Source organism: Aquarana catesbeiana, linkage group LG06 (genome assembly GCF_042186555.1).
Source record: "Aquarana catesbeiana isolate 2022-GZ linkage group LG06, ASM4218655v1, whole genome shotgun sequence".
NCBI classification, from domain to species: Eukaryota; Metazoa; Chordata; class Amphibia; order Anura; family Ranidae; genus Aquarana; species Aquarana catesbeiana.
Genome location: NC_133329.1, coordinates 41357525 through 41380134, shown reverse-complemented (window position 1 = coordinate 41380134; position 22610 = coordinate 41357525). Strand labels below are relative to the sequence as shown.

At 44.6% G+C, this 22610-nt stretch overlaps 1 protein-coding gene across 1 annotated transcript in view; it reads left to right on the top strand.

The window, feature by feature from the left end:
- The window catches only part of LOC141147949 (uncharacterized), a 118380-nt gene that overhangs the window by 12693 nt on the left and 83077 nt on the right, over positions 1–22610 (top strand). Inside the window, exons 4-11 of the mRNA XM_073635108.1 lie at positions 3247–3714; positions 3798–3893; positions 3999–4232; positions 4604–4626; positions 4722–4852; positions 7101–7636; positions 10166–10281; positions 10825–10996. Coding sequence (XP_073491209.1) covers positions 3247–3714; positions 3798–3893; positions 3999–4232; positions 4604–4626; positions 4722–4852; positions 7101–7636; positions 10166–10281; positions 10825–10996 — 1776 coding nt within the window. The remainder of the gene's footprint in view (positions 1–3246; positions 3715–3797; positions 3894–3998; positions 4233–4603; positions 4627–4721; positions 4853–7100; positions 7637–10165; positions 10282–10824; positions 10997–22610) is intronic.

Sequence of the window (22610 nt, the reverse complement as noted above, 5' to 3'; positions counted from 1 at the left end):
CCAGCTTTTTATCATTTTTGCATTCTTTTTACAAGTCTCGTCTGCCACCTTGGCCACTGTGGCATGTAGGGAGCACAACGGCAATCCCTCCTCTCACTTCTGTACTTCAGTGGCCCCCCCCTTAGGCCACCTCTTCATACAGACCCACGATTGTGGAACAATTTTGTACAAACCTGTCTTGCACCCATGACCCACTCATTGCAGTTGCAATGCTCTGCAGGCTTCATTTCAAAATTTACTTTTTCCTAAAGGTGGACTATGCCTTTAAAATAAAGGACAATGGCAACCAGAGTTCTGCTCCGATTAGGGGAATTTTTTGCTATTCTGAAATGATTATGAAAAGACCATGGTGTGTTATGTTGACTGCCAATGACAAATAACTACTGCAATACAAAGACTCTTTTATCTGGCAAGTTTCCAGAGTGTTTTTGCACACTGAAGCAAAATGTATATTTTGAACTAAATGCTTTTGGATATTACATTTTCCACTAAGGGCTCTTTAACACTGGCAGACTTGGCCAACAGATCCGCCTGCTCAGCAGGGGATCTCTCTGCTGATCTCCGCTCAGCTGATACAGGTTCATGTCCGCTCTGCTGATACAGACACAGCCCGCTTTCTTCTATGAGCTGCTGGATATAAACAGACCACCTGCCCGTTTTTTACATCTGTCATCTATTCTCCCCTGTCTGTTTTTATCAGATTGGATGTCGGCAGTTGTCAACAGACACATGTTCGTTTACATCCGCTGCTCCATAAACGGCAATGGATGGTTCGATCGGGTCTGCCTAAAACGACAGGTGGACCCGATCGGTCTGCCTGTGTAAAAGGGCCCTAAAGGGAGGTTTTGTAGTAATGTGTGGGGTTTTTTTATGTCTACAAGCTATTTGTGTTGGTTTTTTTTTTTTTTTTTTTTTTTTTTTTTCTCCCATCCTTTTATAAAGCATTTATTACAGGTCATCTCAATGGTGCAGTTGCATACTTACACTCTGGCAGCAGCACCAGGTCTGCTTTTTATTTTAGGAATATGTGAAGACTTGCCCTTTGTAAAAATCATTTAAACAACTCTCTATCTACCTGTAATCAGTTGTTCATTTTCAGCTGTGATTGTGTTTTGTTGTGATCATGCATTGCAGCGCTGGAACAAGTTGACATTGCTGAGTGTTGCACTGCAAACAGAGAACCAGCCACATAAATTATAGATTATATTTTCAAAGCCTTGCTGAGTTGGGGTGATAAGGACACCTCTTAATGCTCACACATGCAAAGCAAGTTGCTCTGTGTGGACCTTTTTGTGCTCCAAAGCATTTACAGACCAATATCAGTCTGTATATTTCTATAATTTGTGAAATTTCTGGTGGGTTGACCACCTCAGATATTAAACTTGTAGCACTCAAAGAAAGTTTTGGAGTGTAATAAAGCAAATACTGGGAAGATGCATACACGCCCTTTTGGAATCATTGACATTTGCTTTAATCTTTAAATGGGGATCGCTCTTCAGAGAGCATGTGGCAGTGAGGTGGTACTGTCCTCTCCTGACCATCTGCTTGAACCCCACATTGGCACAACGCAACTACATACATTGCACGCAATTGAGGGTCCTTGCAGAGCAGCCCTATTCAGTTGAATGAGTAGCACTTAGCAAGGCGTAGTTATTATGAGTGCCAAGCAGATAACTGCAGCTGCGGCATATGTATGTCCTCTGCAGCTAAAGGGGGAGCAGTTAGGAGAGGTAAGTACACAACTTGGCCGTGGAATTTTACCACCCTTTAGCCATTATTGTGAACGAGCACTTTACCAGGTGTTCAGAATTTTACCAAGACAAAGCTTGAGCAGTGGGTACACATTATTTATTTTTCCCTGCTCCTGTGAATAAGGAACTCTGAGGTGCGTCACTCTGCAAATGTTACAGCGGCTGCAGTGTTCTGTGTGTAATCGCTGAACGGTGGCACTTTTCTTTCTCTAATTTGCTCAAAACCGCTGGTAGAATGGAGAAGTTCAGTGTAAGATAAATTTAAGTAAACCTTTTGCAAAAATGCACTTGGCTCTGAACAGAAGATTACAAGTTACATCTGCCGCAGTGGCAGAGGGACTTGTAAATCTCAATGCATCATATGTGCAGTGAAGTCCCTGCGCTCAGACCATTGTTCTGTTTCTCTGGATACATAAATAGTAGGTCCATTCCTCTCTATGCACCTGGGGCTGGGAGGAAGAATTTGTCTGGGCCTGTGCATTGCATCTGCAATGCAGTGTCCTGCAGGCTCCGATGCAGACAAATTAATGCATTTTTTTTTTTTTTTCCATTCAATGTGATCTGTGGCTTTTTTTTTATTGCTGGAATGACCTGGTGATTGAATTTGAGACCGAGCAGATTTTGCCATATTTTCTGTGACACTACTGTGTTTTGCCATAGAGATTTTACTTTCATCGATTTGGCTCCTTTGGTTGACCAGTACAGAATAAAGATTGAGCTAGCCATAGATGTTGCATGTCTTGATCTTATGTCTATGGCAGCCTAAAGCTATATAAGCAAAACTAAATTAAGCCAAACTACTTTTTATCTTGCTCTATATTTTATAATTGAATGAAGCAACAAGATTCCAAATACGTATTGGTCACCTCAGATGAAACAGTAATGTGAGGATTTGGGGTTTTTTTTGGTCAAAACTCTCTGTATCACAGCATTTCATAAGCCAGCTACTTTTTTTTTTTTTTTCTTTTTTGGCTCCATTGTTTTCTGAGAGAAACTACTAAACACAAAAACTGTTCATCCCGACATTGTTTTTCTAAGATTGCATTTCACCAGTTTTTGTGGTGTTTTTTTTTTTTATCACATATTGGAACAGACACTTATTTAGATCCTCCCCATAAAATTGGTTGCTCTTTGCAATGGTTCTTTATATTTTTTTTGGTTTGGGAAATCAGTTGCGCTTTGAAATCTGTTTTAATCTACCTTGTTGAGTTTATGGGTCTGATAAGAAGTTCCCCAGTCTTTTTGTTGATGATTTAAAGTCTATAAAAGTACTTTGTGTGTTTTTAGGAAGTGTACCTTAACCAGTGTTTCTCCTAAATTCCTTTTAGCAGGAAGATCGTTTCTTGGGACATCAAGCTGTTTTTTTAATAGACCTTTTTATTTTGACTGACCTATACTATTGCACATGGACGTTTATCATTAATACCCCATTTCTTTCCTAACTGCAGTAAATTGCCTTCCCTTAGACTTTTTTTTTTTTTTTTCTTCGTTCTAGAAAGCCAAGGTGGAGGTCAATGATGCCCCCGAGGGTGGTTCTGGCGTGGCCTCTGGAGATTTTGCTGAGGAGTTGACCTGTCTGCTGTGCAATGAGCTCTTCAAGGATCCCGTCATGGTGGAATGTGGCCACAACTTCTGCCGCAACTGCATCGACAAGTCCTGGGAGGGTCGGGATTCCTTCACCTGCCCCGACTGTAAGGAAGTCATAACTGACAAGAGATACACTACCAACCGAGCCCTGGCCAACCTGGTGAAGAAGACTGTCGGTTCTGCTGCCACCGTGACTCCTTCCAAACCTGTGGGGAAGGAAAAGGCCCGTCCCCTTGAGAACTGCCCAGAGCATGACGAGAGGCTGAAGCTGTATTGTAAGGATGATGGAACCCTAAGCTGTGTCATCTGCCGTGACTCCCTGAAACATGCAAGTCATAACTTCCTTCCCATCCTGGACGCAGTGGGCGTCTACAGAGTAAGTGATCTGTAATATTACTGCTGATCCTGAGATTGAAGTTGAGTATTTTATTTACCATGATAGCCTTGTTTCCCCTCCAGGCTGAGCTGTCCTCTATAGTGTCTCCCCTAGAAGAAGCCCTGAAGGTGACTGAACAGCTGACCAACCAGCAGAATGAGAAGATTGAACAGCATAAAGTAAGCCAACTCCTGGTCCATGCATTAGATGGTGTGATTGATGCAGGTCCCTGCAAACATATTTTTTTTAAAAATAGTATCTCACCCTACTTCCTTCCTCTGCAGACCAACCTGAATGGGTTCCAGGACCACATTGAGTCTGAGTTCGAGAAGCTGCACAAGTTCCTCAAGGAACGAGAGGAAAAATTGCTGGAGCAGCTCCAGGAACAGGGTGAGAGTCTCCTGAAAGATATGGAGACCAACCTGGTGAAGATGCAGGAGAATAGAGACAACATCCAGCAGACCATCGGTGTGGCCAAGGAGAGAATGGACGACACAGACTCCATTTCTTTCCTGACTGTAAGTGGATCTTCCCTGCTTTAGCCCCTTTACAACTGCCCAACTCTTGTGCAGTAGCAAAAGGGTGGGGTTTTAATGACCCCACACCACACATGTGCATCACGGGGCGGCCGAGCCTTGTGCTGAGTGCGCTTATTGTGAGCTGCCAGCATAAAGACTGAGCTGTCAGACTGCTCTCTGTTTGCTAAAGATCTGTAGCTAGCAGGACTGACAGTGGTCACATGATCGCCTATCCTTCCCACCCCCTGGTGTTCCAAATTGTTTAAGTGGGAATGCTGGGGCAGGCGAGAAGGTGTTACTATTGTGTTTTATTCCATTGTGGTTGCAATGAGTGGTAAATAACTTTTTTTTTTTTTTTTTTAATTTTGCAGGACATCAAGTCATTCATTGAGAAGTAAGTTTCATTTTATATTTGCATAAATCTTCATCGGATAAAACAAATTTTTGTGGGTGCTTTTTTATACTTAAGTTTCTTTCCTATTTAACCAGATGCCAGGAGCAGCAGAGAGAAGTTACATCTGGTGGGAATACCCTTCTATCCAAGGACCTTTGCCAGGGCACCTTCAAGGGCCCTATTCAGTACGCAATGTGGAAGCAGATGAAATCCTTCATTGCTCCATGTAAGTACAAGCTTGTACGTCCAATATGATGTACAGTCAATGTGTTCTGTTTTGTTTTTTGGGTTCACTTCTTGAATGCATACTATTTGTCCTTGGAGCCCAGGCTGCAGTCCCAGGCCCACATGCAGCTCTTCGGTACCTTTTTTTTGGTATGGGAACCCCTGAGACTGTAGTGGGAGTATTGACTTGTAAAAGGGTCATGGTGAGCTTTACTAGGCTCATGTAACCATCCCTTCTCACTGTCTTCTGCAGCATGTTTCCAATCCATCCTGTGACATTTCTTTAGTTTTTGGGCATAATTTCCTCTAGTGTCTGCAGTGTTCTTTGGCAAGATTATATCATAAACCTAGCCCTCTGGTTACGCCGAGGTGGATACAGTTGGGAGGGCCCCCTATAATGAACACTATTTGCAGCCCTCTGTGTAATGTTCGGGCCCCTATACATAATACTGATTGCTACCCTCTATTTTTGGGCCCCCATACATTATTTGTGGCCCTCTGCTTAATGACAGTCAATAGTTGGGGCAACTCTGCATATAGTGGCATTATTTGTGACCCTCTGGTCAATGTTGGGGGGGATAAAGATGGGGGGCCTTATACTGTAACGACCACAGAAATCTACAGTCTTGTAGATGAACGAGTCCATTCCTGATACTTGCTCTGCTCATATAGGCTCTTTGAATATCACTTATGTTCTCTATAAACTTTATTAAAGTGGATGTAAACCCGAATTTTTTTTTTTTTTAATTTCATAACGTAGAGTATAAGATTTCCTATCATTTGAGCCCAGTCTTGCCACACAGTTAAGCTCTGAGCAATCCTCTTTTTTATTGTTCAGTGAGATAAAACGTGACAAACAGAGAAAAACTTTGTCAAATACCCCCCCTTGCTGTGAGTGACAGCCTAAGACATGCATTATTTAATTCCCAGCCCCCACTCCTTTCTTCAGCAGCTCTGCAAGGATTGGCTGTTCCACACCTCACCATGATTTGGCATGCTGAAGTCATGTGGTTACTTTCCTGTCTTTTCACTGGATGTTAGAGATCATAGCAGAAGTTCAGTGTAAGAAATACACAGGAGAAAATGCATATTGACAAGGAGTGTAGAGGTGGGTGGGTAGTCTGACATGACCCCACCTACCGAGCTCCAGACAACAGACCCGCCCACAGAATCTGCAGTTTTTCGGGTCTCATAACAGACAGAGGGGAGACATTTGACAGGTAAAGATACATGCAGGAGGCATGTATATCCTTATAGATAACCCCTATGGCAGTAGTTTAGAAAGGATGACATTGGGTTTGCATCCATTTTTTAAGTCCCCTTTCACACAGGTGGACTCAGCCAGCTGATCTGCCTTCTCAGCTGGGGATCTGTTTGAGCAGGCGGATGACAGGTCCATGCTGCTTCCACCTATGCAGAGCGGACAGACAGCTCACACTCCTGTGTGTGTGGGGTCAGATGTAAAGGGACCGCCTGTCAGTTTACATCGAACTGTCATTCCATCCAATCCGCCAGATGAGAAACAGGTCCCCCATCAGTCAGTTTTTAGCGGATCAGATGTTGGCAGAAGTTGACACACATGTCTGATATCCACTGCTTCATAGAGGGCAATGGATGGTTCAATCGGATCTGCCTAAAAAAACTGACAGACGGACCCCATTGTAACCTGACCCTGTTTTTAAACTTCAACTTTATCCCTGACTTGTCTGGTGTGTTCCATGGCCTTCATGATGTTTATTCACTAAGGTTCTCTAACAAACCTGAGGGCTTCACAGAACAGCTGTATGATACTCTATTTACTAAATAGGTGACTTCTGGAGGCAATTGGTTCCACTAGATTTTAGTTTGGGATATCCGAGTAAAGGGGGCTGAATACAAACACACACGCCACACAACACTTTTCACATATTTGGGGAAACATTTTATCATTTTCCTTCCACTTCATAATTATGTGCCACTTTGTGTTGGTCTTTCACATAAAATATACCCAAGTCTTTGGTTTTAACATGACAATGTGGAAAATTTCAATGCACTATACCAGGGATATGCAATTAGCGGACCTCCAGCTGTTGCAAAACTACAAGTCCCATCACACCTCTACCTCTGGGTGTCATGCTTGTGGCTGTCAGACACTTGCTATGCCTCATGGGACTTGTAGTTCTGCAACAGCTGGAGGTCCGCTAATTGCATATCCCTGCACTATACTATCTGCTTATTTTTTTTGAACACCACTTTTTTTCCTTGTGCAGATCTGACTCCAATGCTGCTGGATCCAGGCACGGCCCACCCCAATCTGGTCTTGGCTGACGGGCTGACCAGTGTTAAATATGGGGACACCAAGCTCCCCCTTCCTGACAATCCGAAGCGTTTCAGCCAGTGTATTCTTGTTCTTGGGTCTTCGGGCTTTGCGTCAGGCCGCCATTACTGGGAGGTGGATGTGGGAGACAAGACCGCTTGGGATGTTGGTATGGCCAGTGAATCCAGCAACCGCAAGGGTAAGATCAAGCTGAATCCCAAGAACGGCTACTGGGCCATCTGGCTGAGAAACGGCAACTCGTACAAGGCCCTGGAGTCCCCATCCAAGAATCTGCTCCTTGATGTCAAACCGAAGAGAATCGGAGTGTACGTGGATTATGAAGCAGGCCAGATCTCTTTCTACAATGCCGATAACATGACCGCCATCTACACCTTCAATGCCACCTTCACAGAGAAGCTGTACCCGTATCTGTCTCCATTCCTGCACGAATCTGGGCGCAATGCTGAACCCCTACGTATCGTTCATGAGTAATGTTATGAGTTGCAACACTCTGCAACTGTTCTGTAATTTTCAGCTTTTTTTTTTTTTTTTTAAATAAAAAATCCCAGTGGTGATGTTTAGTCAGTTAATTTTGCTGTTCATGTTCTTGTGCATCTTTTTTTTAATTTTAGTTTCTTAAATAAATTGTTTAAATCCAAAAGTAGCTGATCTCTTTTTATTTCTACTGTCAAATTGGGATAGCACCTTCTTTGTATGTTATTCACATAGCATAACCATGCTGGAGCGGTGGCAGAAGCCAGGTAAGGGTTTAGGTAGTGGTGTTTTATTCCCCCATACCCCCCCCCCCCAAAAAAAAAAGTTTATATGTCAATAGCATTTCACCTATAAATGAGAACAGGTAACCACCTCCCTTTCCCTCATTCAAAAACTTCCTACCAATAAGCATTTTCAGTTACTGAAAATGCTGATCCAGAAGCATCAATTCTATGAAGAGCTTGATGAATGTTAATTAGTGTAATTTTCTCTATAAATTAAGGTATGATGCATTTTTGGGAGGTTGTGGTTTGTAACACTTCCTTACTTGAAATCTCATCATTTCATTCCATAAAGTATTGTCTGTAGGTCACCTCTGACATAAACATGCCAGGATGTCTGTCATCCTTGTACCATTTGGAAAAGAATATTTCTTACAATATTTGCGAATTGCACTGTAGAAATATTTCTGAACTATAGATGTCGGTCTCGCCGTTTCACTGAGGAGGAAAATAATCACTTGACTAAACATTATGCTGTTATGGTGGAAAACATTAATAGGAATCCTTTTGAAGGTTATGAAGAAACTAAATTTGTCAGCCAGATTTACCCTCTCGCCTGTCAGTTTTCTGTCCTCTCAGGCCTTCATTATCTACTGTAACCTAGCAGTCACCAAACTGTAGGGAGGTACAAGATGGAGCCCACAAGCAAACTAAACTAGAGCCATTCCTCTGCAGTGCCCCCTAGTAACAGATAATGCATATCTCTTTGAGAACTGCATTGAGAAGTAGTGTTGGTTAAATTGTATTTGAGGATTTGCTTGTCTATAGCTGGGAGAACTTTTAATTATTTTAAGACTTTACATATGTATAGTTTGAATAGCATGTGATGGATATTTTCTTTATCATTGTAAAAACATATTCCACACTGTTTAAGAGAAGAAACGGCTTTGGAAGTATTTCATTTGCTTTTTTCAGTTTGGATTATTTGATTTCAGGGCACTACTGTGCCCTTCAGCGACTTGGGGGGCTGTGGAGGAAACCAGATAATAAAAGGGAATGGAGTGGACACTCCCTCAAGTGCTGGATGCTAAATACTCTTAAGCCCCGTACACTTGGGCCGAATGCTAGCTGACATTGGCCGACATTTGGCCCATGTGTGTCAGCTGGTATTGCACAAGATGGCCTTTTGTTGGGCGAGTGCTGGAAAATTAGCCAACTGGCTCACTATCAGATAAAAATTCAACATTAAAGGTTCAGTTTTTAAAAATGACAAACCTTGATGGTACTTACCTGAAATAAAGATGCATCTCTGCGCTGTGGTGGGGTGGCTGCTGACACAGATAAGTAATATACCAAACTTATAAATTAGTTACATAGTAGGTGAGGTTGAATGGAAACAAGCCCAACCTAATTGTGTGATTATATGTCAGTATTACATTGTATATCCCTCTATGTTGCGGTCGTTCAGGTGCTTATCTAATCGCTTTTTGAAACTACCGATGCTCCCCGCTAAGACCACCGCCTGTGGAAGGGAATTTCACATCCTTGCCGCTCTACATCTTAAGGAAAAGTGTGTGGTGCCAAAAGTAACGCAGGTGTCCTAAGGTAAACTCGGGGAGGACAGAAACCTCCCGTGGAGCAGAAGGGCTGCGATGAAATGAGAATACTGTTTTATAAATGGACAGCACATAAAGTACAAAAAGTGGAAAAACTAAGTCCAATTTTGTGGATGGAAATCAACAATAAAATGTAGTGAAAATCTAGATTTAAATGCACAGTCCCATGATGGGATCAACAATATAAACTTATAGGTGAAAACAAAATAGTTCAGTGTAAAAATGTGCACAAAAAGTTGGTGTTGACTTGAAAAATTAAGAGGTGCTCCACAGTAGTCTACCACACCCCTGTGAAATGGACACTCACAGGAAAAGCTGGCTGCCGTTAGAGCAACAAACACGCACTCAGTGTAGATCCTCCATCTGTTGTGGGGAAGGCTGTCCAGCAACTCGCACCATCCAGATTTAGCTGTAGTAAATAAAGCTCACCTGGGAGCCAGGTGAAGTCTCCATAGTGTAGTATTTATTGGAATTGTAGGTTAAAAGTCAAAATGAATCACAAAAACATGACAATGGTTGCCACTGCTGACCCGTTATCGGACAGTGGCCTGACGTCAGCACTAGTGTCTGCTCACCGAAGCATTTTCTCCAATAGGACGTTATCAGGGGTCCTCTAGTGTCAGACATCAAACTAGTTTATATAGCCTCTCAAAACTGCTCAAATCACGGCATCTCCTTGGATGCAGTTGCAAACAGGAAGTGATCCATCAGCCATTCTGCTGGATGTCCGACACAAGATGGCTGTTTGCTTTTTGTCAGGCGAGAATGCTGGAAAACCAGCAGCCAACTGGCTCACGGTCAGGTAAAAAGTCACCATTGACGTGACATTAAAAGTTCAGTTTTTAAAAATGACAAACCTATACTTGCGTGCTCTGTGCAGTCGTTTTGCACAGAGGAGCCCTGATTTTCCCCAAGTACCCCGCTGGGGCTCTTGGCCCCTCCATGTCTGCCTAGTGCCCCCATACAAAGCGGCTTGATATGGGGGCTCTCAAGCTGCTGCTCAGTGCATTAATTCACACACGCGCCTCTGGCCCCTGCTTTCTCCCCATTGGTTAGGAGAGAGAGAGTGAGGCTTTAGTGCACATTACTGGATCAAAATGGGGCTCAAGTAAGTTTTAGGAAAAGCTGGAGCTGCTGCTCACAGCTTTTTTACCTTCATGCATGAAGATAAAAGAAAACCTTGAGCCTTTACAACCACTTTTAAGGACTGTTCATGGAGAACCGTTGACCAAATTGAAAATGAGGCCCTAAAATTCAAGAGGACTTCCTCCTATAACCACAGGGAGCTTTTCTTTCCTGCTTGTCCTCAAGGTCTGTTTTTCACGATAGTTCTGCCCACCTGCAGGAGACAAGTTTCTCCAAACTTTGGCCTGCAGGCCACATCCAGCCTGCTATGGGATTTTATGCAGCCTGTAGCTGATTTGCACAGACTGAGGATCCAGATCAGTTGGTTTCTGCTGATGGGGTCTTTGATGTATGAGAAGAATCCTAAAGTGGACTTTGATGGGAACCTTGATGTAAGGAAGATACTGATGTAGACCCTGATGTAAGAGGAGGTTCCTGAAGGGCACTCTGATGTAACTGGAGGATCCTAAGGTGAACTCTGATGTAGGAGGGGAGACACTGATCTACTGTAAGAGAATCCTAAGGTGGACTTTGATGAGAGACCCTGATGTAAGTGGGGGGATGCCTAAGGTTTACTAATGTAACGGGCTTTGGTTGGGTCTACTTTTTTTAATCAAAGGTTTTTATTGAACTTGTCAAAAATGTACATGTTTATAAAGAATTTTTCAGTCAATAACTTATACACAGGCATTTTATCCTTACCACTGCTACACATCAAAGTATCCCTAGCACTCTCCGTCCACCATTCCATTCCTCCACCAACACAGCCTGCATCATACATGGTTCATATGAGGAGTATCTTCCCCTTTAGGGACATTGCAAAAGTGGAGACATTACCAGTTCTCTGGGGCTTAGACCAGGTGTATCTAGCCAGCATAACCATATGCGTTCGAACCTGCCCGGACATCCCCTGTGTTGGTAGATGTATTCTTCCATAAAAAGGGTATTTCCCATGTGAGTTATCTAGGAGCTGCTAGTGGGTGGCGAGGCGGACTTCCAGCCCATTAAGATAAGTTTCCTGGCCTGGAACAGTGCCCTAGAGAATGCAACCCGGATCAATTCCTCAGGGATCACATCCTCCAGAACCCCCAGTATACAGCATATAAGATCTATAGGCACCTTCGTTTGGAACACCCTATTGAGCGTACCAACCACCTCGTTCCAGTACCAGTGGAGCTTTGGGCAGCGCCACAGGAGATGGATGAGATCCCCGTCGTGCTGCCGACAGCAACAGCACAGAAGGTCCGCCAAACTGCCCATCTTATGTAGTTTTGCCTGAGTGTAGTGTACCCTCAGTATTATGTACAGTTGGGAGACTTTTTGTGCCACATTCAGAGAGCATGTGGTTATGGATTGTAGGGCTTCTTCCCATTGATCTCCCGTAAGTTGGCCTAGGTCTTTCTCCCACGCTGACACTGCCCTACATGGGTATGCCTGCAGGTGTCTTGCGAGTAGCATTGGGATATAATCCCCTTTTGTTGTACTGCTAGATTGTAGCACATGGAATACCGGGGTGGGTGACAGTGTCCACTCTCCTGCATCCCCCTGTGCAGCGACAGCATGCTGGAGCTGAAGATCTGAGTACCACATAGTAGCGGGTTGATTGAATTTAACCTGCAGTTGCGGGAAGGATAGCAGTTTACCGTTTTCAAATATGTGGGATAGCATAGCTACACCATGAGCATGCCACCTGGGCCCCTGCTGCAACTTGGCCAGCTCCACATATTGCGATATCTGATTGCTGCCTGCCCTTCAATATTTTTTGTATTAGCGAGAGCGTTGGGGTCTGTTTATTTGATTTCATAAATTCTTGTGCCTCCAATCCCATCGGGATGGTCTCAGCTTCAGAGGCAAACAGCATCAATTGTGCCGTTGAGCCCACCGGATCTTGGGACATAGAGCCGACCAGATGCTGCAGCTGGCCGCTATATAGTACAGCCAAGGGTTGGGAACTGCCAACCCTCCGCCGTCCTTAGATTGTAGTTGCTCCAGCCTGATCCTAGGGGGCTTGGTATTCCACAGCAGGCGCTGAAAGAGGGTGTTTACTACTCTGAAAATTTGTATTACTACTGGCGAATTGTGTAGAAAGTATAGTAGCATTAGAATCATTTTGATTAGGTTGGCCTTGCCTGCCAGTGACATTTTAAGGTTGTTCCATGTATTAATTTTATCTCAAAACCGAAATAGTGGGGGGGGGTTTATATTTAGGGAGCTATATTCTGAGTCTGGGTGAGATTTGTACCCCCAAATATTCAAAGCTAGTAACCACGGGGATGGGACAAGAGTCTGGGAGTTCCACCTCCCGGTCCTCGTCTAGCAGCATCAGGGCTGACTTAGACCAGTTTATGGTCAAACCAAAATAGTGTCCAAACTGCGTGATTATGGACATTACCCCTGGCAGTGAGTGGCTGGGGTCCCCCAGAAAGAGTAACATGTCATCCGCATATAACATAATATTTTCATGCAGGACTCCATACTGGAACCCACGGATCCAGGAGTTGGCCCTTACCATGGCCGCCAGTGGTTCAATAACAATTGCAAAGAGCAGGGAAGACAGCGGGCACCCCTGCCCAGAGCAAAAGCAGGTGACGTTCTGTCCACCATTCTTATTGTCGCCTGTGGGGAAGCATAGAGCAACTTAACCCATGCAATAAACTGGTCCCCGAATCCAAATTTACCTAATACTGCCCACAGGTACCTCCAGCTAATACTGTCAAACGCCTTATTGGCGTCTAGGGATAAGACAGATAATAACAGTTCTGCCAGTATTTGTTCACCAAATTGAGTGTACACCTCCTCCATAGGGAGACCATCCTCTCCAGGCGCCTTATACAGGTTGGAAAAGAGCCGGCCGCTAGCTGAAGCTCCTCTAATGTAATCGGGGCATCTAGTTGTTTTTTTAGCCTCAGCAGACAGCGATCAGATCTATATTGGACACATAAGTATCCAGGTTCTCGTCCGAGTAAGCTTCCCTTGACCTGTAAAGGTCTTCATAGAAGAACGCCAGCTTGTAAATAATGACCTCTGGGGAATTAACCACCTTGCCATTTGAGGTCCGAATGGCGCCAATGGCTGGTGACTGTTGTTGAGATCGTGCTATTTTGGCAAGCAGGCGGCTCGTCTTTTCCCCCTCCTCTTAAAATGCCAGTTTTGTAAAGAAACTTTTACGTTCTGCAGTGGAGGATCTCAGGCGGTCCAAAGAGTCTTGAGCCGACATCCATACCTCCCTTGCAGAATCAGTAGGGTTAGTCGCATGTCAGTTCCAGCTGTCTCACCAGGTCCCCTGCCTGCTCCAGCATAACTGAGGAGTTCCATTTAACAATTTGTATCTCCTGTATAAATATACCCCTTAAATGTGCTTTAAAGGTTTCCCATTTGAGTAGGCTGTCAGTGTACTGTTGGTGTGACCTGAAAAAGACCTGAATCTGAGCAGCTATTCGTTCCTGTGAAGTAAACCACTTAAGCCAAAAGGCGTTTAACTTCCATGGGGCCCTGAGTAATGAACTTGGCGGTTGGGTGGTCAGCCATAGAGCCAGTGCAGAATGGTCCGATACTCCCCGTGGGAAGTATTCTACCTTAGAGGTGTAGCCGACCATGTTGGGCGTACCCACACATAAGTCAATACGGGACAGTGAACCATGGGTCTTGGAAAAGCATGAGAATTGTTTACTGTCTGGATTGCGAATGTGCCACAGGTCAGTCCATCCCACCTCTGCCAACAGGCGACTAAGAGCAGTTCCCTGGCCACCTCTGGCGGGAGACACTGGTGGGGTGTCTATCTAGTCTGGGATTTAGCAGTTAGTCACCCATAATCAGGATTGGGATATCAGGTTTGTTAATCAGGTAAGACAGCAGCAATTGTAGCACCTCCCGAGAAAACAGGAGGGTATATATACACAAAGACCACAATCATGGTAATTGTATACAGTTTACAGTACAGAAACACAAATCTACCAGATATATCAATGAGGGAATCTAGCTCCTGTTATGCCAGTGCTTTATGTATCAGTACACTTACTCCGCGAGAGAAGGCGGAGTAAGTGGAGTGATAGGCCTTCCCGGCCCATGTATACTGCAAGAACCCAACCCTATCTCCCTGCAGATGAGTCTCCTGCAAGCCGATTATGGCCGGATAAAACTTCCGCAAACTCACAGAAATCATAGTCCTTTTCAATGGATCATTTACTCCCCCGGACATTCCATGACACTATAGGTGTAGAAGACATGGTAAACATACATATATCCACTTAGAAATATGGGGGAGTCTCTTAATCATAAATAGTGATCCCACATACCCTCAAGGGCAGGCCAGTGAGCAGTCATCAAATAGTGTAGCACATATGAGGTGGCAATGAAGTAACACGTACATTGGAGAGGCATCAGGAAACAGGTAAAACATCATGCGCAACTGCGCAGCAAGACAAGCAAAGTAACAAGTATAGGAGTGTCATTCAGCCTGTGGCCCACTTACTGCCAACGGGGCACAGCAGGGACCTTCCAAAAATTGTGGGGCTTGGGCTTTATATGCCCTCCTCGTGCCAACAGGGCACAGAAACTTGAGCCATGGCAACAGGTAAATAGCAGCTAATGTGTACAATCGCCTTCCGCCTGTACACATACGCTGAAATACGGAAAAGAAAGTAAGTGGGATGTCACTTGCTGATAGTAGGTATCAAGTATAGGCCTCATGAATGCTGAAATGGTAGTTGGGCGCCCTTCACGCCTAAGAAAAGTGATGTGAGCAGCTTCAACCTTCTCTGTTATCTTGACCCCGGCGATCTTGTTCATTCTGATCCAGCCATCCTGCGGCATCCTGTGCATTTTCAAAAAAGTGGTTCTGATCTCTGGCTGTTATTCGTAACTTGGCTGGAAGCAGCATGGCATAATGTAACTGTAGCCTTTGTAGCCGCTTTTTGGCGTCTGCAAACTTGGACCTTCAGCGTTGCACTTCCACAGAAAAGTCTGGATAAAAGGATATTTTGGTGCCATTATACTGCACAGCACCCTTTTCTCTGGCCAGTCGCAGCACAACCTCATGATCCTTGTAGTTCAGGAGTCTGGCTAGCATCGATCTCGGGGGGTTGCCAGGCGGGAAAGGACGTGGCGGCACTCTTGTGTGCCCTCTCCACCGTGTATAGAGGAGAGAAAGCCTTCTTTCCAAACTCTTCCTGCAACCAACCTTCAATGAATGCAGTGGGGTCCCTACCCTCCACCTTCTCTGGGAGCACAACAATGCGGGCATTGTTACGTCTCAGGCGGTTCTCAGTGTCATTGGTTTTATCAAAGGACTGACGTGCTTGCTGGGCAGCCACCCTCACATCTCGGTTCATATGGGGCATCTGATCCTCAATGTCACTTACTCTTCCCTCCACAGCAGTGGTTCTCTCTCTGATTTTCTGAATGTCCTGGCGGAGGAGAGACACCGTCTCCTTCAGCCACCCAAACTTCTCTTTCAAATCATCCACCGAGGCAGTGCATTTATGTACAGCATGCAGTATTTCACTCAGTGTGGGTTGGGGGCTATCCTCAGTTTGCATATCAAACAGGTTGGGCATAGGATCAGGGACAGACTCCAGGGGTTCAGTGTCATCCAGCCTGTATGCGTTATCCCTGTCAGGGTGCTATGCTTTGGCCTGTGATGATTCTGCAGGGCCTGCTAACTTCTGCATATAATATAGCATGTCCCTTGACTGTTCTTTAGTCTTAGGGGGTTTAGTGGACTTACCCCCCAGCTCTGTTTTCTTGTCCTGGCCTCGTGGTGTTTTCCGAGGCTGAGACTGCCAGGCGCCATCTTGGAAATCCTGTGAGGTTGCAGCTGCGGCGTCTCCTCGGTTCCCACGGGTCATCATGCCCGTTCTGTCGGCAGCCACAGAGTCCTGCGGTGTCAGGGGATCAGCAGGCACCGGTACTGGTCGATTTTGGGCGTCTATGGTGGCGAGGGAAGGATTTTCAGCAGGATCACCAGCGGGAGCTCCGTGGAACAGGTCTGTTCACATGCCTCGTTAGGCCACGTCCCCGGTTGGGTCTACTTAAATTCTTTCTTTTATAAAATATATATTTATAAAAGAGTGTGGCTCTTTACTAAAAAAGTATAGTTTACCTTTCCGCTACAACTATCCATGCATTCCATCACCCCCTAAAATAAAAATCGTATAAAAAGCTTGTTGTCATTGCATATCTGCTTTCCTAAACCTGTCCAAAATACAAGTCTGTTGTATTTCCCCTCTGATCTTGGTCTCGGTATGATCGGCACCATGGAAGACCTACAAGTTGTAGCATCTGTAGAGCAGGGGGAGTGCTGATCCAGAGATGCTCTTAATATAACTATGGTTTGGGACCCCACTGTGAGAAGTAGCATTATGACACAATACCACAGCTTTTTTATGCACTACGCCTCATGGGTTAGGCCAGGACCAGGGACATTTTTACCGGGCTGCAAGGCCTAGTCATTGGGGTTTATTTACTAAAGGCAAATCCACTTTGCCCTACAAGTGCACTGCTAATGCACTTGGAAGTGCAGTCACTGTAGATCTGGGGGGGGGACATGCAAGGAAAATTTAAAAAACAGCTTTTTTGCTTGTACGTGATTGAATGATAGAAATCAGCAGAGCTTCCCCTCATTTCAGATCTTCCCCTCAGATCCACCTCGACTGTACTTGTAGCGCAAAGTGGATTTGCCTTTAGTAAATCAACCCCATTGTCTTGCATGTTATTTTTCATCACTGTATGTCATGTCACTTTTTTGTGTGGGTCTTTAGGCCTACCATGAAACCTAGGGGGTGAATGTGTGGCCCTTAGTGTCCTACCTCCCCTGCCTTAGGGTTTGTTCTTTGGGAAAGCCCCTTAACAGTACTTGGTGGTTGGCATCAGCTGATCATGAAGAGATGGGTTTGTCAGGCCTAGATGAACCAGAGTGTGCCTTACCTTCCTCCAGAGTATTGGAGTCAGGGAAGGGTCCTTCCTCAGGATGGGGACTATATGGGACACTCTGGTGCACTTCTTCCTTTTTTTGTGTTCACATAATACACTGAAGGCTTGAAACAAACAGTTAAGGTATTTACACTGCTTGTATTAACAAAAACACATTTCAGGCTGATATTGGCAGCTGGTATTAGTGCTAAAACTCCTCAGAAACACCACCCCCAGAAACACACTGTCATAGGTCTAAGGTCAGTCCAAATCATGACGTCCTCCCAGAATGAGAGCCGCTCCGCTCCGCTGTCATTTGATTGTGGGCGGGCGGCACGTTGGTAAAAAAGTGTGTCCAGTGCCGCATTTTAAAGTAAGTTAAACAAGCGCTTACTGTTTTTTTCTCTCCTTGTAACATCCTTTGTGAGCTCCTGAACATCTTGCCCCCAACTCCAACTATTTGGAATGATCAGTGCAGGTTAGTTGTCATATGCCCTGCTCTATGAATACTTCACATCTTATAGTACATCTTGGGAAAGAGCAAGGGAAGGTGGCTGTTTCTACATACAGTGGTTATAGAAAAGAATCACCCCCCCCTTTAAAATAATCACATTTTGTTGCTTTGCAGACTGAAGTGAAGATTGACACCGTTTTTGTTTTATCCAGCTGTGTTTTACTAGTGCAACTTATAACATCCAAGTGAAAGATATAACACCATGTCAGAAAAGATTTTTAAAAATGCAAAACAATCTAAAAAAAAATCTAAAAAATTGTGTCAGTATTTTGTTGGACCAGATTTTGCTTTAATTCCATCCTTTAGTCTGTTGGTATTTGTCTCTACTAACTTTGCACATCTAGACTTTGCAATATTTGCCCATTCTTCTTTGCAGAACTGCTCAAGTTTAGTTCGATAGTGGTGATTTGTAGACGTCTTCAAGTCATTCCACAGATTTTCAATGGGGTTTAAGTCTGGGCTCTGACTAGGCCATGCAAGGACATTCACCTTTTCTTTAATCGTACATCAAGGGACACAGAGCCATAGTAGTTACTATGGGGGTTATAGGCCACCTTCAGGTGCTGGACACTGGCACACCCTAAACAGGAAGTTGCCTTCCTATATAACTCCTCCCATACTGGGAGTATCTCAGTTCAAGGTGTTGGTCACGAGTGAAGATGTGCTGTGCTGAGCTCCACTGGATCAATCCTTGCTGGGGCTAGCTATGCAGCTGGATCCAAAGTTTTTTTTAGGCCGAATTGAATGGTACCCGGGCCTCGTAGAGGAAGAAATGAGGTTTTGCCTGTAATGCTTATCTTTTTAGAGAGCTGGACCCCGGGATCCAGTACTTTGGTATTTTAAGCCATAAAGTTTTACTGGATGGGTGCTATTACAGGTCCAGGAGTGTGGGTTCCCCCAGGGTCCCCAGTTCCTGAAGGTTTAGCGGAACCCACCGTGAAGGGTGAAGATTGGGTCTGTTGGTTTTACCACAGAAAACCCTGCGGCGGGAAAGGTAAGTGGAGTTTTTCTAAGAATTTTTTTTTTCCTTATGAAATGGCTCCTTAAAAAAAAAAAAAAGAGTAAATGTTGTCATGCCTAAGTGTCACCACTGTATGGAACACTTACCTTCTCATGCTTTCCTCAGAGATCACGCTGTATCAGGAAGCAGCAGGCTCTTTTCCTCCTGCGAGCAGCTCAGACCTCCGGTGAGTTTGGGGGTTTTTTGCTTCCACCAGACACCCCCCATCTGGGCTAAGCTCTCCCCCTCTTCACAGGGAAGGGGAGAGCTAAAACGATCGGCGATACTGTTTTCTTCCACCGCCCCTGCACAGCAGCGGCTCTCAGGTTTCCTCCTCCATTCTCTCCCTCGTACACAAGCTGATCCCGTCAAATCGAAGGCCCGCGCTCGCGCAGGAAAGCTCTCTTTTGAAAAAGAGAGGAGGAGGGAGGGCTTAGCACACAGTTGGCATCCTCCAACGTACAGCGCGGGAGTATGTTTTAAAAAAAAACTCCATTTATGCTGGCTGCAAGTTGTCGCAGGGACACAAGAGCAAAGAGGGGCATGAAAGGTTTGGTGACACAGGCATTCCTATTTTGACACATTTACTATTCGCATCAGGCTGAGCATTAATAGCAGCGGCAGTGGCTGGACTATTGCTCAAGTAGTTTGTGCGATCCTTCTGGTAGTACCTCTGCTTTTGTGCATCGGGCTATGGTCGGAAGGGGGGCTAGAAACACCCCAAAAGAGGGCTAAAGGGATCTCCCTCAAGCTCTGAAAGCCTAAAACTTATCTCTGCAATGGAATCCTCCCAAGAGAGGGGGTGGCTGAGCCTTCAGGGGCCATGGAATGTTTGCAACTGTTTACAACACTGCAGTCCCTGCCTATATTTCTAAAAAAGTTTTTTTTCTCAGCCATGATAGGATGGGAAAAAGGTTAGCGACTTTAATCGCATCCCAGATTGAGCTAAAATGCGACAGATTCCATTCCATTACCCTAGGACCCTCAAACTGAGGATCTGAGGGCGGGAGAAGATTTCTTCTCTCAGAGGACCGTGAACAGGCTGATGACTCCTCTTCTGAGGGGTCATATGCGGAAGATCAGCTTCGCATTGTGAGTGCAATTTCTTACTGAATTGGTCCGCTCCACATTTTATGCTACCCTTAACTGAGTGTCCTCTTCTTGTTTTGGGTTCGCTAAAGCCTCCTCAAAGCTGTGCATACCTTTCCTGTCCATTCATTGTTGGGAAAGTTCAGGTATTCTGAGTGGGATCACCCAGATAAGCATTTTTTCCCCTCCTAAAAAGTTTTTCACACTTTATCCTATGGAGGAAAAAAATGTTCTAAAAGTGGAAGATACAAGCAATTGACGCTGCTATATGTTCCGATTAAAAGTTTGACTTGTTTGGCAGACAATACTCAAATACTGAAGGATCCAATGGATATATATTGTTTTCCTGACAGGTTGAGTGTCTCAGCCTGTGCTGACAGTAATTGGTATATGTCAATCCTAGAGGGACCAGTTTTAAACAGGTGCTCAAAGTTATCCCTGTTCAGCAGGCCCAGGTTCTGGCAAGCTCCTAGTAGCTTTATGTTGGCAATAGTCGCTATGAGAGATTCTATCTTCAGGCCTCACGCTTTTCGCTGGGCTGGTACATATGTATATAAGACAATGGTTGAAAAACTGGTCAGCCGAAGCGTCAAATATAACAAAAAAAAAAAACTCCTGGCTGGTTTTCCTTTTTGCGGTGAACAGCTGTTTGAGATATCTTGGATAATTCATCCAAAGAATTTCTAGTGGAAAGGTACTCTTTTGCCATTTAAGAAAATGAGTAGATGTATTTTATTTAAACAAGCTCCTCCAGTGCCAGGGGCATCAGCCTCCAGGCAGTCACGACGGCTTCCGCCGTCAAGTTCAAGAGGTAATCCTCACGGACAAAAGAAACCTACAAACAAGATACTAAAGCCTCCTTATGAGGGGGTGCCCCTGCTTGTTCGGGGGGGGGGGGAAGACTTAGGGGTCTGGCAGAAAGAATGTTGAGACAGATGGGTGGCTTCTTCAATAGCTCCAGAGTACAATCTGGGGTTTCAAGAGTTCCCGTCTCCTCTTTTTCTCAGATCAAACGTTCCTAAGATCCAGAGAAAAAGAAGTCTCTTCTAGCATTGGACCATACTTTAGCAAAGAGTGGTCATGCTGGTCCCCATAAAAGAGCTGGAGTTGAGGTTTTATTCAAACCTTTTTTCATGGCAAAATCGAATGGAGATGTCAAACCCATTTTTGATCTCAGGAATCTAAACCGGTTCCTGAATATCCGCTCTTTCTCGCATGGAGTCAATCCAATCAGTTGTCTCCATCTTACAAGGAGGAGAACGTTTTACATTGATCGACGTCAAGGGTGCATACCTCCTTGGGCATATTTCCCTGCGCACTAGAAATATTTACTTTTTAAGGTAGAAAATGTTCATTTTCAGTTTGTAGCTCTGCTTTCGGTCTAGTAGCTACTGCACCTTGAGTGTTTACAAAGGTTTTGGCTCCTCCTTTAGCCAGACTAAGGGCCCACATTATAACAATAATAGTTTACCTAGATGATCGGCTCTTGATAGACCAGTCGGTAGCCCACTTAGACCAAAGTATAGTCACCACATTCAACTACCTGGAATACCTAGGTTGGATTCTCAACCTAGCGAAATCTTCCTTAAAACCATTAAGGAGATTAAAATACTTGGGTCTGTTTATAGATACACCCAGAAAAGGGTATTCTTGCCCCAGGTTAGGTCGCCCCTGAACCCTTGGGACTTGAATTTAGTTCTGTCGGCATTACAAAACAGCTTTTTTTGAGCCGATACAACGTATTCCATAGTCCTTTTTTTGACAAGGAAACTATTTTTTTCTGGTAACCATATCTTCTGCAAGAAGGGTATCAGAGTTGGCTGCTCTTTCTTGTAAAGAGCCGTATTATTATTCACAAGGATAAGGTAGTATTGCGTCCTCATCTTAACTTTTTACCGAAGGTAGTATCAGGTTTTTATTTAAACCAGGATATTGTTCTACCTTCATTTTTTTCCAGAACCCTGTTCTATGGAAGAAAAATCACTACATTCTCTTGATGTGGTGAGAGCAGTCAAAGTCTACTTAAAGGCGTCTGATCAGATTGGGAAAACGGATGTTTTGTTTGTATTGCCTGAAGGTCCTAAAATAGGACAGGCAGTATCGAAATCTACTATTTCTAAATGGATTCAACAAGTAATTGTTCAAGCTTATGGTTTAAAGAGGTAGATTCCACCCTCTCAAATCAAAATGCACTCCTCTAGGGCTGTTAGTGCTCCGTGGGCAGTGCATCACTAAGCCTCCATGGCTCAAATCTGCAAGGCCGCAACTTGGTCTTCAACCCATACATTTACCAGATTCTATCAGGTGAATGTAAAAAGGCATGAGGATGACGCCTTTGGGGCGTAGTGTGCTGCAGGCAGCAGTATAACTCCTCTAGTCTCATGTTGCCCTAATTCTGTTGTGCCTCCCTCCCCTCAGTTGGGATTGCTATGGGACATCCCACATAGTAACTACTATGGCTCTGTGTCCCGTGAGGTACGATTAAAGAAAATAG